Source organism: Mytilus edulis, chromosome 1 (assembly GCF_963676685.1).
Source record: "Mytilus edulis chromosome 1, xbMytEdul2.2, whole genome shotgun sequence".
In the NCBI taxonomy this organism is placed as follows: Eukaryota; Metazoa; Mollusca; class Bivalvia; order Mytilida; family Mytilidae; genus Mytilus; species Mytilus edulis.
The window spans coordinates 14,982,685-15,000,757 of NC_092344.1; the positions used below are offsets into that span (position 1 = coordinate 14,982,685).

Consider the following 18,073-nt stretch of genomic DNA (forward strand, 5'->3'; position numbering starts at 1 on the left):
AACATACATGAGTTTTCGGTACTTAATCGTACCACAGCTTTGTTCTGAACGGGACTTTCCAATTTCGCCTTTGCATATTAAACTATTTTAATAGATTGATCCCTTCAAAAACAGTTGTTTTTTTTTAATTTGCATTATTCCCATTTGTGTCATTAAAATACATTGATTGTATATAAAATAGTTATCAAGCGAAATCTGTAGGGACGAGTTGGCCTTTATACGACTCGATTTATACCGGAAGTTTACTTTGAAGAAGCCGAGGCGGCATGTTTTGATTAACAATAACAACGATTGACATAAATCGTCTGGTATTGATTGTTGTTAGAATACGTCCTTCATAAAACCTATTGAAAACAAATACACCCTTTTTATTTTTATAGTTTTTATTCTGTAACTAAATGACACTTTTGACAGCGACCAACAGTCGAACACTGTGACCAGGTATAAATTTGTGTGAAAAAGCATCATCTTATTCTGTCATATAAAGCCTGATAAGGAGATTAAAGTCTGACCTAGGAACAGTAATCTATTGATATGTTCCTGGTCTGACAAATTAAGATCAATTTGACATACTAGTTATGTCTGACAGTCAGATCAATACACCTTAAATCTGCTATTGCTTTATATTTGTCTGACATTACTGGACATCACAAAATTCTTGTAAAAATATGCCGCTACTATGGTTAAGTGATTTTTGTATGACGTCAAAAGTTCAAGCAGAACAGATTCTCAGGTCAAGGGGGACCGATTTCCAAATAGCGATAAGGTTACTGTGTATACAGTGGGTCTCATTGGGGTCTAAGCGTGACATGGGATTGCCGATTTTTTTGTAAGCGTGACATGTGAAAGTCAAGTAATTGTTTCGTGAAAACGGGAAATGAGGTCTAGCGGGACCCGGGAAATGACAAAAAAATGAGAATTGCTTACGTACATAGTGTAAGCGGGATACAGGAATCTGACAAAACAGTAAGCGGGATCCGGGATTGGAACCCCCCAATGAGACCCCCTATATAGTTTAGATAGATCTAGATAGACAGACAGACTTTCATGAAGTTTACTTATCCTTGTCTCACAGGTTTTTGTTCTATTTAAAGAATGCATTGTTGTGTCATAATTACCATTTACATTTAACTGTTAAACTAATATGGTTCAAATTTTAATATCTTGTTAGTGATGACATAAAGATCAATAGAGCAAACTAAATTGATATAATGTTAATTGTAGGTAGCAGGATGACAAAGATTGGTACAGTTACAGATCCAGTTGTCAATGAGACTTGGAATAAAAGGCAGTCATGGAAACAGGCAAGAAAGAGTTCCTTCTGGTGCTGTGTAAATATCATTTTGGCTATAGTGATGTACATGGAAATGTAAGAACCAATTTTACATGTTTTAAATTAAATATTTGAATCTCTAATAAGACTTTATGATATCAGTTTTAGATTAAATGCGGTGAAGTATTTAATGTCCAGTCAATGACAGTGTCTTAGTTTGCAGCATTATAGAGAAATTAACATGTAATATGAGAAAGGTCATGAACCAATAATGTTAGCTTTGTGATAGCAACTGGAAATGACAATGAGATAAAGATGTAAGAAGATTTGGTATGAGTGCCAATGAGACAACTCTCCATCCAAGTCACAATTTGTAAAAGTAAACCATTGTAAGTAAAAAAAATTGTAGGTCAAAACTTTATGTTAAAATATCAAATAGTTTGACTTATATAAGGGAGAATGTAAATAAATAATTTAAATTTACAATGAACACTTATTTGAAGGCCTTTATGATTTGTTTATTAATTTTTTGAACTTTTTTCTTTACAGGCAGCTGAACAGTATAGGATCTAGTTTAAACATCACACATCCTGTACTATGGTACTTTGGTAAGTTACACTAAAAGAATGAATTGGCAGACACTTATTCATGTTTTTTTTAGAAATGAACAAAAATATCATTTTCAGGTGTATTTGTGAAAAATACCATTCTTGAGAAGAAATGCATACAAATACATACAAAGAGTTAACATGCAAAAAATATGTGTTGAAAAAATGCAGGTATTATAGAATTATAGACAAAAAAGCACATGTAGTGATTGAGAAACAACACTAAATATATATTTTAGAAAAAAAAATGTTTATTGAAGGCATTGCTCACAAATAAGCGTGCTAAGATATATAGTTCAGATTGATGGATATAAGATAAATTTATTAAGATGTAGATTCCCAATAAAGTAAGTTGACTATTGCTTATAAATTGTAGTACCTGAGACGAAGACCGTACAATGCAAATTTAACATTGACAATTGCACCATGACATATGCATGATGACATAAAGGATACTAATAAAAAAAGTAATGAATAAAATCATACTTTATATTGTATTTTTTTCAGAATGTATTCTGGCTGTGATATTTTTATTAAACAGTGTGACCAACTTTTTTGTTTACCTTAAACCATACGTATCTACCAAGTCTGTAATGATGACTCCAGGGCAGAAAAAACTCCTAGCTGTCAGAGATATAGGTAAATGAATGGTTAAGTTGTTTGATATTGATGTGAAGTAGCAGATGAAATTTATTATGAAAAAAAAAATGAAAAGTAAAATATATTACTGAAAAATTAAACAAACCTTGGACCTGTATGGAATAGTACTGAATCTGTTTTAAAATTTTGAAATTAAGAATGACTCAATCATTAAACTGTATTTTAACTAAACTTATATGTTATAAATTTATTCATTCAAGGATGCATAATAAAACTAAACAAAACCTTGTGTTGTTAAACATTGTGGGTCACCAATGCATCTAGATATGTTTCTAAGAACACTGCTTTGTAGATTTATAATAATAATAAAAATAATGATAATGAAAATTTATCAAGGGCCCTATTTAAAAAAAAGAATTACTCTTAAGGCACTGTACATTCTGTGTCAAATTCAAATACTGAAATAAAAAATAAAACAAAAATGCCTACCTTAAGATAAAAGGTCAATACTAAAATAAATATTAAAACAAAAAATTAAAAACTAACAATCAAGGCTAAAAGCATGCAAAACAAGCAAAAACCCTAAAAAGGAATACGGAAAGATTGATTCAAAACAAGTGGATTTACAGTTTTACACTATACTTTATTTATTACAAGACTTACAGCTTGGATTCTATTTTTCAGATGCTGGATTCAGTGTTTCACCAAGGAAATTGAATTTATCATCAGAAGAAAGTTTAATGCTGTCTAGTACACCTTCAGCTCATTCTAGTTTCTCTAGTACAGCAAGTCAGCGACAGACGACACCTACAAATATGTCTGGGCCCATTAGCTTCAGTAATCACTCCATTGTATATTCAACTTACAGTTCACCAGCAGCAAATATTAGTGGGGTATGTTTACCTGTTTGGGGAGAGGAAATATTTTCTTGTTGAATTATTCATTATCCACTACATGTAATTACAAACATAGTTTTAATATAAACATGACAGATAAAAGCTGAAAATATTAAGATATTTTAAATATCTATGTTATTTAAATACTGAAAAGCTCTTACATTTAATTATTAAGTTGTTCTCAATATAATGGGCTAATGATTCTCCAAATCTGTTAATTTAAGGTTCAGAATCTCAGCAGTATTAGTCCTGGTACATCATTTGCTCACAATTCCTCCATGTCTCCTAATGTATCAGGATTTACCCATCATCCATCGTTCTCACCAGGAAGTTCCTTTTCACCTGGAATGCAGAACAGTTTTGATTCCAGTGGACTGCGAGGAAGGAGGTCCATGTCTAATTCATTCAAGGCTTCTCCAGGTAAAATGAAGATGTATATATAACTCTCAATACTTTATATTGATATCGCCAAAAAGGTTTATATTCAATATACTAAACACTTGGTTTTTATAAAGTTAATTTTAACAGAAAGACAAAAATATAATGGCTAAAGGACGAAAGAAAGGAAGAAAGACGAAAAATAGAATGTCTAAAGGAAGAAAAAAGGGATACATGAGATGATATTACCTAAAATACAAAAGAAAGATATTTTTAGAAGTAGTTTTTGTCCAGCCTGCAACTTTTGTTGCAGAAAGCTCGACATAGGGATAGTGATTTGGCGGCGGCTACGGCGGCGGCGGTGTTAGCTCACTTCTTAAAAGCTTTATATTTTAGAAGGTGGATGCTTCATACTTTGTATATAGATGCTTCATGTTACGAAAATTCTCTCTTATTATAAGTAATAGAATAACTATATTTGATATGTGCATACCTTGCAAGGTCCTCATGTCTGTCAGACAGTTTTCACTTGACCTCAACCTCATTTCATGGATCAGTGAACAAGGTTAAGTTTTGGTGGTCAAGTCCATATCTCAGATACTATAAGCAATAGGGCTAGTATATTCGGTGTATGGAAGGACTGTAATATGTACATGTCCAACTGGCAGGTGTCATATGACCTTGACCTCATTTTCATGGTTCAGTGATTATAGTTAAATTTTTGTGTTTTGGTCTGTTTCTCTCATACTATATGCAATAGGTCTACTATATTTGTTGTATGGAATGATTGTAAGGTGTACATGTCTAGCGGGCAGATGTCATGTGACCTTGACCTCATTTTCATGTTTCAGTGGTCAAAGTTAAGATTTTGTGTTTTGGTCTTTTTATCTAATACTATATGCCATAGGTCAACTGTATTTGGTGTATGGAAATATTTTATTATCTTTATGTCAGTCGCACAGGTTTTATTTGACCGTGACCTCATCACAGTTCATTGCACAGTGTTAAGTTTTTGTGTTTTGGTTTATTTTTCTTAAACTATGAGTAATAGGTCAACTATATATGTTGTATAGAAGTATTGTTAGCTGTACATGTCGGCCTGGCATGGTTCATCTAACCTTGACCTCATTTTCAAGGTTCATTGGTCTTTGATTAGTTATCTTGGTTAATGTTAAGTTTATGTGACAGTTGTAATAAAGCTTAGCTTTATACTTAGGACTATCAACATAATATCAATGATTAGTATAGAAGGCGAGACATTTCAGCGTGTGCACTCTTGTTTAAAAGCATTCACCATTTTTGAAAATTACTTTTGTTTTATTATGTACAAAAAAAAACTACCCATGTAGTCGGGTGGATATGATACTGACATTGAAATCACAAATGCCAGGAGGTATTATTTAAAAACAACACCATTTCAATAACTATTTACTGTTCTACTTTTAGCATCAACATCCTTTGATAGGATCACAGACCTGCATTCTCTCAGCCAGTATTTGAAAGAACAAGATGAAAGAGAATATAAATCAGCTTTGAGTAAGAAAGTTTTTGTTGACTTTAACAGTAGTAGTTTTCTGATTTCTGCCATAACTTGATAGCTGATTCTTCTTTTGTTGCCTATAAAACAATAGTATATTCTAATGCCAGTTAACTCATAACTAATGAATATATTGTCAGATCACAGATAAGAAATTATGGTAAATTCAAGTTTAATTCTATTGCAATCATGCAATGGAAGACTGCTGCATTTGTACATGAATAAGTGTATAGAGAATATTAATTAGACAATTTATGTTATATTTAGAGAACTGTTGATGCGTAATTATAACTTTACTAGAAAAAATGAATAGACTAGTGAAATTTTTATATAATGATGAATAAACTACAGATTTACTATTTCAAAACATTGAAGGTTCACCTGACAATACCTCAGCTGGAGCCTCATTCTGGAGTTATGGAAGATCAGCAATGGATTGTACACACCTATTAAAGAAGTATATGTACCAGTTGGCTAGCAGGTCACCACAATCACCCATGTCTAGACATTATGATAGTGACCAATCATCATTGTACAATGGGGAAGATGTAAGCAATGCTATTTAAGAGGGTCTGGATGGGGTGTAAAGAATAAGAGATAATGGTCAGAAAGTGCAGAATTAAGGGCAAAAAATATAAAAAAATGTAGAAAAATATGCCAAAAAATAGAGAATAATGGGGTTTTGCAATATTAAGAATAGAGAATAAGATCAAGATAAATGAAGAATAGATTTCTTAAAAGAAACGAAGGAACACTTCCAGACCCTCATTTGATATATATTACTAATTTGTTTCATAATAGAAAAGTATGTTTCATTTTGACCTAGTAAGAAAATTGAGGTAAAATGCAGGTTTATATATTAACTATCTTGTTTCATGTATTATTTAAGAAATCCACTGGATACATGACTATTAATTCAAACAAATGCTGCATTTCAAAACATCAAACTATGACTTATTGAACTTTGATCTTTTTATTTGAATATGTAATACAAAAATAAGTAAATGTGATTTGCTTTCCAATAAGAAAACTCTTTTCCAGAGACCAAAAGATGTGTAATTTTACAACTATAGGTCACTGCACAGCCTTCAAACAAAGAGCTAAACCAATACAACATAGCAAATTAAAAAAAGATACTGAAATGACAAATGTAAAACAATTCTAATGAGAAAAATAACAGCCTGATTTATTTACCAAAAAATATACAAAATCATGAATGATATATAGCAGCCATATTTATCTTCTCTATTTAGATATGGGGTAAGAGGCGTGTATCAGAAGATGAATTATATTTATGGACAGAGAGAGTAAGAAAGGTGAGTAGACTGTTCTTGGCCATAAACAGATAATAATATTAAAAACAAGATGTGGTATGATTGCCAATAAGACAAATCTCCACCAAAGACGGAATGACATAAAAGTTTTACAACTTAAGGTCCCCGTAAGTCTTGAAACTACTGGTAATAGCTGCACTTAATGTTTTCAAGTGTTGTTTGCAAGTTTTCTTGAGAAATTACATTTCTGTCCATAAACTAAGGTTGTCTCAGTTCAGAGGATTCATTTGATTACTTTTTTTTTATATATATAAAACTACTAACTAATAAATACCTTTTTTCTATGTATTTGTGGAAAATATTTTATTTTCCTTGAAATAAGATCAAGAAATAATGCAATACAAATCTTCTTTGTATTTGTACAGTGGATATGTTTGTCAGTTGTATCAAGAGTTGCAAAAGAAATAGAACAAATTAATGCCACTTTAAGAAGAATAGGGTCAGAAGAAACTGAAATAGGAGGTAAACAATACACATACTTGCATGTGACATTTCAAGGACTTAACATGGGAGATAACTCTGTTAATGATAATTGACATTTTTTATGTTTACACTATTTTAATAAGATTTGTAATTAGATATAGGAAGATGTGGTGTGAGTGCCAATGAGACAACTCTCCATACAAATAACAATTTAAAAAGTAAACCATTATAGGTTAAAGTACGGCCTTCAACACGGAGCCTTGGCTCACACCGAACAACAAGCTATAAAGGGCCCCAAAATGCATGTTTCTGTGATAATGGAAGCTAAAGATATTTTATTTCAGTTGAATTACTATGATACATGTATATAATGATATTAAAAGAGTATAAGTTAGAATATAGCTCTGTCCAGATACTTTTTCAAGCTACAAAATTTTTATACCATAAACTGTAAACCAACTTGTTTTCATGAGTGAAAATTTTCGTGAGTAGAATAATAAGCGAATTTATATTGTCATGAATATGTAAAACTATGATCTTTCCTTATTATTTAAGTTCATCAAGCAAATTTGAAAATAGAGGAATTTAAACAGCAACATATTAGGCTAGAAAGGACCAATCATGAAACAAGAGCACCTGCAAAAATAAGTTTATGTACAGTATTGATGTTCTTATCAATAACTTGTCTTTTTATCATCTTAAGTGTTCAGTTTCTTAGATCTGTTAAAATCAACTATTTTCTATAAATTTGTTTTATGCATCTTTAATTATTTAAACATTAACATTTTAAATATTTTTAGCTGATAGAAATTTCATGACTTTAAATTGAACATGATGTTTTGTCTCATAACATTGAAAATTGTTGTTTTCAGAGGTGAGTGTGTCAACACTAAAACATTTAGCCTTCACCAAAGGAGCACTGGTTCCATCACTGAATACTGTGGTGACATACCTAGATTTCTCTTCTAATCAAGAATACCTGGTTAAAAGAATAAAAGGTAAGCTTTATATTTAAAAATAGAAAAACAAAGGATATTGAGTATCCATACATGACACAAAATCAGTTAATGCCGCCAAAAAAATACACACACAACAAGCAAAGGAACAGTTCTTTTATTGCTGTTCTTTATCTCAAAGTCACAATGAGGCTTTCAACACTGAGAAAAAAAATGCTTGCTTTGGGCATATCCTAGGAGAAGGAAGGGAAATACTGCCTTGATAACATAAATACCATGTGATCTAGGTGTATTGGATTGTTAATTTAAAACCATCTATGCTATTGTTCATTGTTCAAAATTAATAAAAAATTTGCCCTACAACATTTTTCTTGATTAGCATAGCTTTATAACAAAAACAGTTTAATTGAATTAATGATAAATAAGGAAACAAATAATGAAACAAATGTTCTGTGTTAAAAATAGTTTTTATGTATTATGAAAAAGGGAGACAATAAAAAAAAACATAAGTCAAAGATTGATTGATTGATTGTTGGTTGCTTTACACCGCATTAGCACAAAAAGTTATATCGGGGCGAGAGCTTATTCGAGATAAGTAAAAAAAAATATTGTACTATAAGAAAGAGAGACAATACCAAGGTGACAATCAAAAGCCATTAGTCAAAGAAAATATTGTACTAAGAGAAGGAAAGACAATATCAAGGGGGGTAAGCCAAATGAAAAATTAGGAACCTGAAGTATAGTCCAACTACATTCTATACCTCAGTCTTAATAGGTACTTTCTGCTTTAAATAGAAAAAGACAGAGGCAATCAGTTACAATGGCTGATTTAATATTTTATATTTTACAGATCTAGGGAGAGATGGTTGTATGAGTGACCTTGTGTGGAATAATGGTGGAAATTATGGAAAAACTTGGGGAGAACATCTGCCAAATGATGCTAGTGTAAGTCATATGAAACTATATTTATTGGTTTCTTTTGAATTACTATTTTTTAAGGAATCATATGCAAAACAAAATTGTATGTAATAAAATATACTCACTGATAGTTTACTTCATTTTTATGTTATTTAAAGTTAAAGTAAACAAGATGTAACTACTATTGTAAGAAGAAAAATTCTCTGTCAGATCCAACTTTACATTTTCTCTGAAGTTATTTATGGAAGAAAAATTATGTCATTATTGCTTTTCAAAGACAAATAATTTTATTGGATTGATGTTAAAGAATAAATGAATAAACATTTAAAAGTATATTAAAAATTGTAAGCTGAAAGTTCATGGAATAGTTTATAAGAGATTTTTTTCAAACAACTATTTTTATTTTTGAATATTTAATTACTTGTTTAAACTACAGTTTTTGTTTCTCTTTTTAAAAGTATATATTTGGATATTCTGATTTTTATTTGTAGTAATAGCAAATATTATTAATGATTGTCTTTCTTATTTTTTAGCTTATAATGCATATGTTGTGTACCTATTTTGATACAAGATTACCAGCTCAGCCAAAATATCCTGATGGAAAGACATTTACCTCACAGTATTTCATTAAAACTCCAGATAAACCAAGTAAGAAGGCAATGATCCAATGAGAAAAGAGTAATGGTATACTAACATAAGAGGTCTTTAAGTCGGCAATGTCTTAAAATATGGTTTGAAAACTGAAAACATTTATAATTTATCTCATTTTTGCATCAACAGATTTTGGTATATTGACTATTTAAGTGAATTTTAATTTTCTGAACAAAAAATCTCCATATTTGGTCTGCAGCTTAATTGTGATAACTTTTCCTGTTTTCTGGTCTGTCCGTTGCATACTTCCTGCTTTCATATACTTTAATCTATGAGTTGGGGGTATGACAAATTGTACAACTTCATGTTTCAATATGTTGTAAACTCTTACATGAATACATTTCAAATAAATAAGTCTGATATGTTTATAATCATACTATTTAAATTTCCTGATAGTATTATTTCAGAATAATATTTGTTTGGCTGCACCATACTTAAATAGATGTTATTAGTTACACCAAAGCATTATAATATTGAATAAATAAAGATTGTTAGACTATATCATACCAATTTAGATACAAGATATGGATCTTGTAAATTCAGAAAAGATCCTTTACTTGAAAAATAATAGAACTGAAAAAAGTTTATTTATATGTATTTTATATCTTTCAGATTTAGATAAAGAAGACACATTATGTATATATCAGTCAGCTATAAATCCACCACATTTCCAAGTGGTTATAGGAAAAACAATGCACAATTTACCTAAAGTAAGTACAGTCGATTCCACTTAATTGCATACCGCTTAATAGCATAATTCGGTTAATTGCATACTTTTCTCCTGCACAAAACCATTTCCCATTCATCTAATGTTAAATTGTACGGTTATATGCATAGCCCCACAAGTGGCATTTCGGTTAATTGCATAGAAAAGAATTGCCAGCTAGATATGCTTAGTTAAATCTAACGAAATTTTTGATCGGAAACAGCAATTTGTAAGTATATTTTTCTTGAATGCATCATAATTTTTTATATTATTTCAAATTTACTTATGTGTTATTTGAATAAAGTTTTAAAACAGTTTCTTTCGTGTTTATATGATTATAAAAAAGCCTCGATATGTACACAGGTAAAGTTTCCCATATTCTATTTTAAGCCTCCAGGTCATAAAAATGTCAATCAGCTGATTGTTGTAAAAACACAATCATTCTATGATCTTCTATCTCAAAAGGTGTTAATTATTGATTGCATTTCAAACATTGTTCATAGATTACATTTTGGGTGTATTTTTAAAACATTAACGCCTGCTAATTATCGATCATTATCCAATGTGCAATCTCGTATTTGGCTAGGGGTGATCTACATTTATGTTAAATATTACAGGGCATTTATATATGGTTGAAGAATTTCATACATCAATCTTTCACTTTTAATATTTAAAAAAAAAAACATTAACTTAAAATTATTATATTTTCTCACTTTCAACACTCGTGTCCAGCAAATAACCTGTGTAGGGCCCCATTACCTGCTGCTTTGCATATTTACGAAACTAACGAGGTTAAAGTAACAGTGTTACATGACTGCTGCAATCAGTAAATACTGCATATTAAAGGCAGTTCATTACACATTTATTGTATCAAATGATTATAAACTGTGTAGCATTGTTCAACAGTTTGTTTTAATCAAAGCGTAACAATATAATTTGTACATCCGGGTCATAGAAACAAATCTATTTTTAGAACAATTTTATTTTCGTATCTCAGGTAAAGGAAAAGTCGGTACATAAATAAACTAAAACTAAATGTGTTCATAAACTTTATTGAAAGAATGAACAATAAAATAAAATGCATGACACTAGACAAATAACTTTTATTAGAATAAATAATCATTCATGTTGTAAGTGGATTATGGACGTTCATCTTTCTTCAGGATTTCCTTTACTGATTTGCACTATCAATGTTATTTGTCTCCGTATTTTGGCATTTCGGATATAAGCATACTCCGCTTTATTGCATAATTTCATCTGACAAATAGGCTATGCAAATAACCGGAATGTACTGTATATGTCATTCCACAATGAATAAGTCTACTAGATTTCTTCAAGTGATGGTAGACAAGTGTTGACACAGCATACCCAGTGTTCTTTCAAGGCCATTAATGCACCATGGATGTGCTGTCCTGTAACTTGAAGCATGGGCTTATCAGTCTTCTTGTTCCATGGTGTCAGTATTTTCAGTAAAAAAATAATTTTTGAATGATAAAATTTTAACTGACGGATGAGAATTAAACAGTATGTTAATTATTTATAGCTATCTCTATTGCCTTAAATACTTTGCTTTACAATATCATTTTATTTCAGGGAAGAAATAACATGTTCCAGGCAGTATTGTTATTTTTACATCACATTAAGACAAAGGAACATGGAATGTTAGGGTAAATATTTATAAATGTGTAACATGAAATAGAAGTAAACAAGCAATATTTATCCAGGTCCAGTAAAAAGTTATTGATATCACTATCATTTAATGACATCTAAATAATAAGAAAAAAAGATGTCACATGATTTGCCAATGATACAACTTTCCACCAGAAACCAAATGACAAAGAAGTTAGCAACTATAGGTCACAGTATGGCTTTCAACAATGAGTAATACTCACAGTGAATAGCAAGCTGTAGAAGGCCCCAAAATGACAAATGTATAACAATTCAAATGAGAAAACAAATGGCCTGATATACGCCAAAAGCATGGAATTGAATTTGATTATGACAGCCTAGGCCATGTGAAAACTTCCATCAAATCTATGGCTTGCATGAATTACTTCTTAATCAGAACACACCCAACATCAAATGGATTTAGTGTACAGACTTCATTCAGTCCGTAAAAAAAAACTTGATCTAGTTATTCATAGGTATGCAAAATAATATGTTTTATTTATTTCTTATTTTTACTTACAGGAGAGTTAACCTTGGAATGTCAGGTGTAAATGTTTTATGGATTTTTGAGTCATGACAGTGTTTTGTATGACAAATGTAAGAATAAATTGACATAAACACAGAGATGTGATGGAATTTCCAAATGAAGGAAGAAAAACTCTGTTAGTAACAGTTCCAAGAATGTTGCATGATAACAGATAAGAGATGTGAAAGAGATTGATTGACGTTGAAACAGTTTTTACTATTTTTAGAAAGATAAGTCAAATAAAAGCTGTCTTTTTTTTATCTCAACTTTTCTTCACCCTAGGAGTATTTTATTATTCATAGTGGTCACAAATATTACGGTTTATATAAATATTAAGAAGATGTGGTACAATTGTCAATGAGACAGGTCTCCATCATGTAAAAATTATTTTATGGAATGGGTTGTATATTTTATAAATTTTCAGTCCTGAAATATTTGAAATTTAATAAACTCCCTCCTGGCAGGTTTAAACAAATTTGGATATATGTTCTCCAGACAATTATCAATGGGTACATCACATGCCCTTCTTATTTGTTGCCCTGTGTCTTTTTTCCTAGTGATTTTTGAACCTTTTCTGTTTTGTGCGGCTCTGAACTTTTACTGAACTCTTTTTACAACTAATTAATAATTTGTGAACACTATACAACATGTTTGTTTTTTTACACATTGTTGTCAACATAATGGAATATTCTATGACAGCCATGATACTATTACAAGTGAGAGGTTTAGTTTAATAGGTAGAAAACTAGGTTTAATCCAACATTTTCTACATAATGAAATGCCTGTACCAAGCCAGAAATATGACAGTTGTTTTTCATTATTTTGATTTTACTGTTTGATAAGGGAAATTCTAAATTGAATTTTTTTTGGAGTTCGGTATTTTTGTTGCCTCTTTTTTTTATTGAAAAAATGATTGAAAAAGGAAATACAAATGTAATGTCAGCCATGTAGTTGTGAATAAAAATAAAGAACTGAAGAAGGCCAATGACTGAAACGTCTAAAAAAATTGGTTTATTGATACAATTATATTAATAAAATTGAGAATGGAAATGGGGAATGTGCCAAAGAGACAACAACCCAACCATAGAAAAAAAAAACCAGCAGAAGGTCATATTAAGTATGTTCCCTATTGGAATTTTGACAACAAAGTCTTTTTTTTTTGCATTAAATAAACTCATCATAGATACCAGGATTGAACTTTTATGATTTATTGTTATGTGATTACATGTCTCAACACAAACTACTGGAGCATGACTTAATATCAAGAACAGAGATAAAACAAATAAAAACCAATTTAAGGTCTTTCCATCTCAAATTAAGATCTTTTGATGAGTAAATGTGGTTGGTAAATAGTTATAAGGGTGTCTTACAGTGAGTTGCTTGTAGGTGTTATGGTAAAATTTTACCTATAGCTCAACCTGTTTTTAAAATTGTCAACACAATAGGGACATTTAAATTGACCAGTTGGTATTGTTAGATTTAAATCTACCTTGATGCTACCTGTAAAAAAATTTATTCACCTAACCCAAAGTTTCAGCATGCTTTTTTCCTGAACTTTTTTTTACCTAGGATTATTCTATTGAGAAATTTTTATTTTACTGTCATTCAAAATCTTATGAGTGATCAAGCCAAACAAGAATGACTATATCATATATTTTATTTTCTTGCAGTTACATGTAATTTAAAATTGCATGACCTAAAATGCACTACATTTCATCTAAATGTTTGCATAGCCACTACTAGCAGTGTTTAATACCCTAAATAATCCAGTCGTAATATTTCACTCACTTTAATGAAACCTCAAAATCATATTTGAATAAACAATTTCATTAATTTATTTACACTAATATTTGACATCTCATCCAGAATTCCAATGATTTTAAATAATTCCCAATTTTATTCATTTTTCACTACTTCACTAGATTTTTTTCTAAATCCATATTATAAATTCTGATTAACTTCCAATTATATACATCCTAATTTAACAGGTGCAGAATCTATACATAATTCAGAATCATTTCCATTACTATATTCCAAAAAGTTATCCTCACTTATATTTTGTAATATTTTATTTATATTTTTACTATATATCACCTGATTTTAATATATCCACAGTAAACATTTTATTTCATTTCCTATAATAAATTTCCAAATCAAACAATATTTGATTCAGAATTTTATAATGACTATTAACAATTTCACATTCACTTAAAACATTTCCTCACGTTAGGAATATTTTAGAATATTTTACTTTCATTTTTCACTTTATCACTAGATTTGACTATATCCACTGCATACCTTCAACATTTTATTTCATTTCCTATAATAATTTCCAAATCAAACAATATTTGATTCAGAATTTTATAATGACTATTTCCAATTTCACATTCACTTTTAAAAAACATTTCCTCATGTTAGGAATATTTTAGAATATTTTACTTTCATTTTTCACTTTATCACTAGATTAGACTATATCCACTGCATTACTTCAACATTTTATTTCATTTCCTATAATAATTTCCAAATCAAACAATATTTGATTCAGAATTTTATAATGACTATTTCCAATTTCACATTCACTTTTAAAAAACATTTCCTCACGTTAGGAATATTTTAGAATATTTTACTTTTATTTTTCACTTTATCACTAGATTAGACTATATCCACTGCATTACTTTAACATTTTATTTCATTTCCAAGATCCCATTTAAATAGGGAATCATCTTAAATTTGTAATAGATCCCAAAATTAATAATGAATATTTCAAAAATCACATTTAAAGCCACAGAAACATGTTGGATGAACTCATACTATATCTCCTACTTGAATTCCAGTTTTGAAATCTTTAAATCTTTGACATAACTAAATCCCATCGTATGAAAAATTTAATTCCTTTAGTGAACACAGCATTTTATGCACAAAACTCCCACTAATATAGATTATAATAGATTTCAAAGAAAAAACACAGCAAGGTATACTCCAAAATTATTTCGAATTTTACATGTACAACATCATATGTAAGCCCCACAAAACGGTTTGAATGAATTATTTCCTCCTTGATGTCCTTCATGACAATAAAATCTTGAAAGAAACACATCACATTTTAAGAAGCAAAATTGCTATAAAAAGTCTGAGTAGTGAATTCAAATAAAATAAATCCAATATTGTATGCACAATGACACCAAAAGATTTAAAACATTGCAAATAATAATCCAAAATGAGAATCTTGAAGGGTCATGTGAAGAAAAAAACAACATATCCCTCTGAAAATTTAAACTGTAAACACCCTGAACAGCTATTTCTTGTTTCACTGGCAGCTGGACAATACTATGTATAAGGGTTCGAATTTTAAAGAAGCATTTTGGTGTAAAAACAGTTTAAATTTTCAAACATAGTAATACATATTTATTTTAATCTTTTACTGATTTAGAATTTTAGGTAAAAAAATAGATAAATCAAATATATCAGGGATTTAAAACAATGAAAACCAAATTATTTTCTTCCCTATCAATTTTTAATAGAATAATCCTAGGTAAGAAAATCTTCAGGAAAAAAGCATGCTGAAACTTTGGGTTAGGTGAATAAAAATCTGTACAGGTAGAATCAAGGTATATTTAAATCTAACAATACCAACTGGTCAATTTAAATGTCCCTATTGTGTTGACAATTTTAAAAACAGGTTGAGCTATAGGTAAAATTTTACCATAACACCTAAAAGAGGGACGAAAGATACCAAAGGGACAGTCAAACTCATAAATCTAAAACAAACTGACAACGCCATGGCTAAAAATGAAAAAGACAAACAGAAAAACAATAGTACACATGACACAACATAGAAAACTAAAGAATAAACAACACGAACCCCACCAAAAACTAGGGGTGATCTCAGGTGCTCCGGAAGGGTAAGCAGATCCTGCTCCACATGTGGCACCCGTCGTGTTGCTTATGTGATTACAAATCCGGTAAATAGTCTAATTCGGTAGGTCACATTCATGAAAGGGAAGGGGATTGTAGTTACGACGTAAGGAACATATCCGATATCATTTGTGAAACGGTTATTCCATAACGGTCGACCAACTCGTGATGGCGTCCGTAAAATTTACGAAGGGATGATTTCAACTTCACCATTTGGAACTCTTGGTTTAATAGCTTCCTTGTGAGCAGTAACCCTCTATCATGAAAATCATGATAGGAAATGCAAGCACGGGAATATCGTATCAATTGGGATATATATACCCCGTATGCAGGTGCTGCTGGAATGTTGCTACTTAGAAATGGAAAGTTCACAATTGGAAAGCTGAAATCATCTCTTTTGTCGTAAAGTTTTGTTTTCAACCGACCTTCATTGTCAATTTCTAGATGTAAGTCAAGATATGAAGCCGACTTAACTGTATCTGTAGTATCCTTTATCTCCAATTCGATGGGATAGATGCGTTCCACATAGTCACCAAATTTTGAATTGTTTAGTGAGAGAACGTTATCTATATAGCGGAAAGTAGAGTTAAAGGATATTGCTAACTTCTTATCTTTCTTCCTAAGAAGTTCCTGCATGAAGTCAGCCTCATAATAATAAAGAAACAAGTCGGCAAGTAGAGGGGCACAGTTTGTTCCCATTGGGATGCCGACAGTCTGTTGAAAAACACGTCCTCCGAACGTTACAAATATGTTGTCAATCAAGAAATCAAGCATCTTGATAATATCGGTTTCAGAGAATTTTTTGTTTGAATCAGAGTGATTCTTTACAAAGTATGATTTATCCCTCCCTAAGACAAGATACTTGTATCTACGTTGGCCATTCTTTTTTATGAAGCAAAGTAATACCAACTCTTTCAATTTGTCTTTTAGTTTGGAATGTGGAATACTTGTGTAAAGAGTAATTTACTTTCAAATGGACTTAGATTTTCTTACAATCATAAAATAGTAACAAGAGGAATATTTTTATTGATTTTTTTCCTCATTGTTGTTGAGCCTGTGATTTACAGCAAAAATAGGCGAGACACTGGGTTCCGCGGAACCCTTACAAATTTTTATAAGAGTTATTTTTTAATTTTTTATGCATGTTTCTGTGATAATGGAAGCTAAAGATATTTTATTTCAGTTGAATTACTATGATACATGTATATAATGATATTAAAAGAGTATAAGTTAGAATATAGCTCTGTCCAGATATTTTTTCAAGCATCAAAATTTTTATACCATAAACTGTAAACCAACTTGTTTTCATGAGTGAAAATTTTCGTGAGTAGAATAATAAGCGAATTTATATTGTCATGAATATGTAAAACTATGATCTTTCCTTATTATTTAAGTATATCAAGCAAATTTGAAAATAGAGGAATTTAATCACAATGTATTGGGCTAGAAAGGACCAATCACGAAACAAGAGCACCTGCAAAAATAAGTTTGTGTACAGTATTGATGTTCTTATGAATAACTTGTCTTTTTATCATCTAAAATTCTCAGTTTCTTAAATCTGTTAAAATCAACTATTTTCTATAAATTTGTTTTATGCATCTTTAATTATTAAAACATTAACATTTTAAATATTTTTAGCTGATAGAAATTTCATGACTTTAAATTGAACATGATGTTTTGTCTC

The 18,073-nt window shown here is 30.2% G+C and overlaps 1 protein-coding gene across 2 annotated transcripts; it reads left to right on the plus strand.

Annotated features, from left to right (window-relative positions):
- Nucleotides 1-180: 180 nt before the first annotated feature.
- LOC139510689 (transmembrane protein 209-like) lies at nucleotides 181-12,732 on the plus strand. Of its 2 annotated transcripts, none has more exons than XM_071297232.1 (16): nucleotides 181-308; nucleotides 1,225-1,369; nucleotides 1,823-1,881; nucleotides 2,389-2,520; nucleotides 3,166-3,374; nucleotides 3,602-3,797; nucleotides 5,202-5,291; nucleotides 5,668-5,840; nucleotides 6,546-6,608; nucleotides 6,992-7,088; nucleotides 7,922-8,047; nucleotides 8,856-8,950; nucleotides 9,457-9,571; nucleotides 10,187-10,284; nucleotides 11,874-11,947; nucleotides 12,471-12,732. In XM_071297232.1, exons 2-16 carry the CDS (start codon nucleotides 1,233-1,235, stop codon nucleotides 12,523-12,525), a joined length of 1,719 nt encoding a protein of 572 aa, XP_071153333.1. In that variant the 5' UTR covers nucleotides 181-308; nucleotides 1,225-1,232; the 3' UTR covers nucleotides 12,526-12,732. The 2 variants fall into 2 exon arrangements, with proteins under 2 accessions (XP_071153333.1, XP_071153338.1); XM_071297237.1 differs by having other exon boundaries at nucleotides 232-441.
- Nucleotides 12,733-18,073: the final 5,341 nt, after the last annotated feature.

Bases quoted from the DNA above. Each gene is read 5' to 3' on its own strand.
- LOC139510689 (XM_071297232.1), top strand. From the start codon at position 1,233: ATGACAAAGATTGGTACAGTTACAGATCCAGTTGTCAATGAGACTTGG. The intron at 1,882-2,388 runs GTAAGTTACACT...TATTTTTTTCAG, and splicing joins TCCTGTACTATGGTACTTTG to AATGTATTCTGGCTGTGATA. The intron at 3,375-3,601 runs GTATGTTTACCT...TGTTAATTTAAG, and splicing joins CAGCAGCAAATATTAGTGGG to GTTCAGAATCTCAGCAGTAT.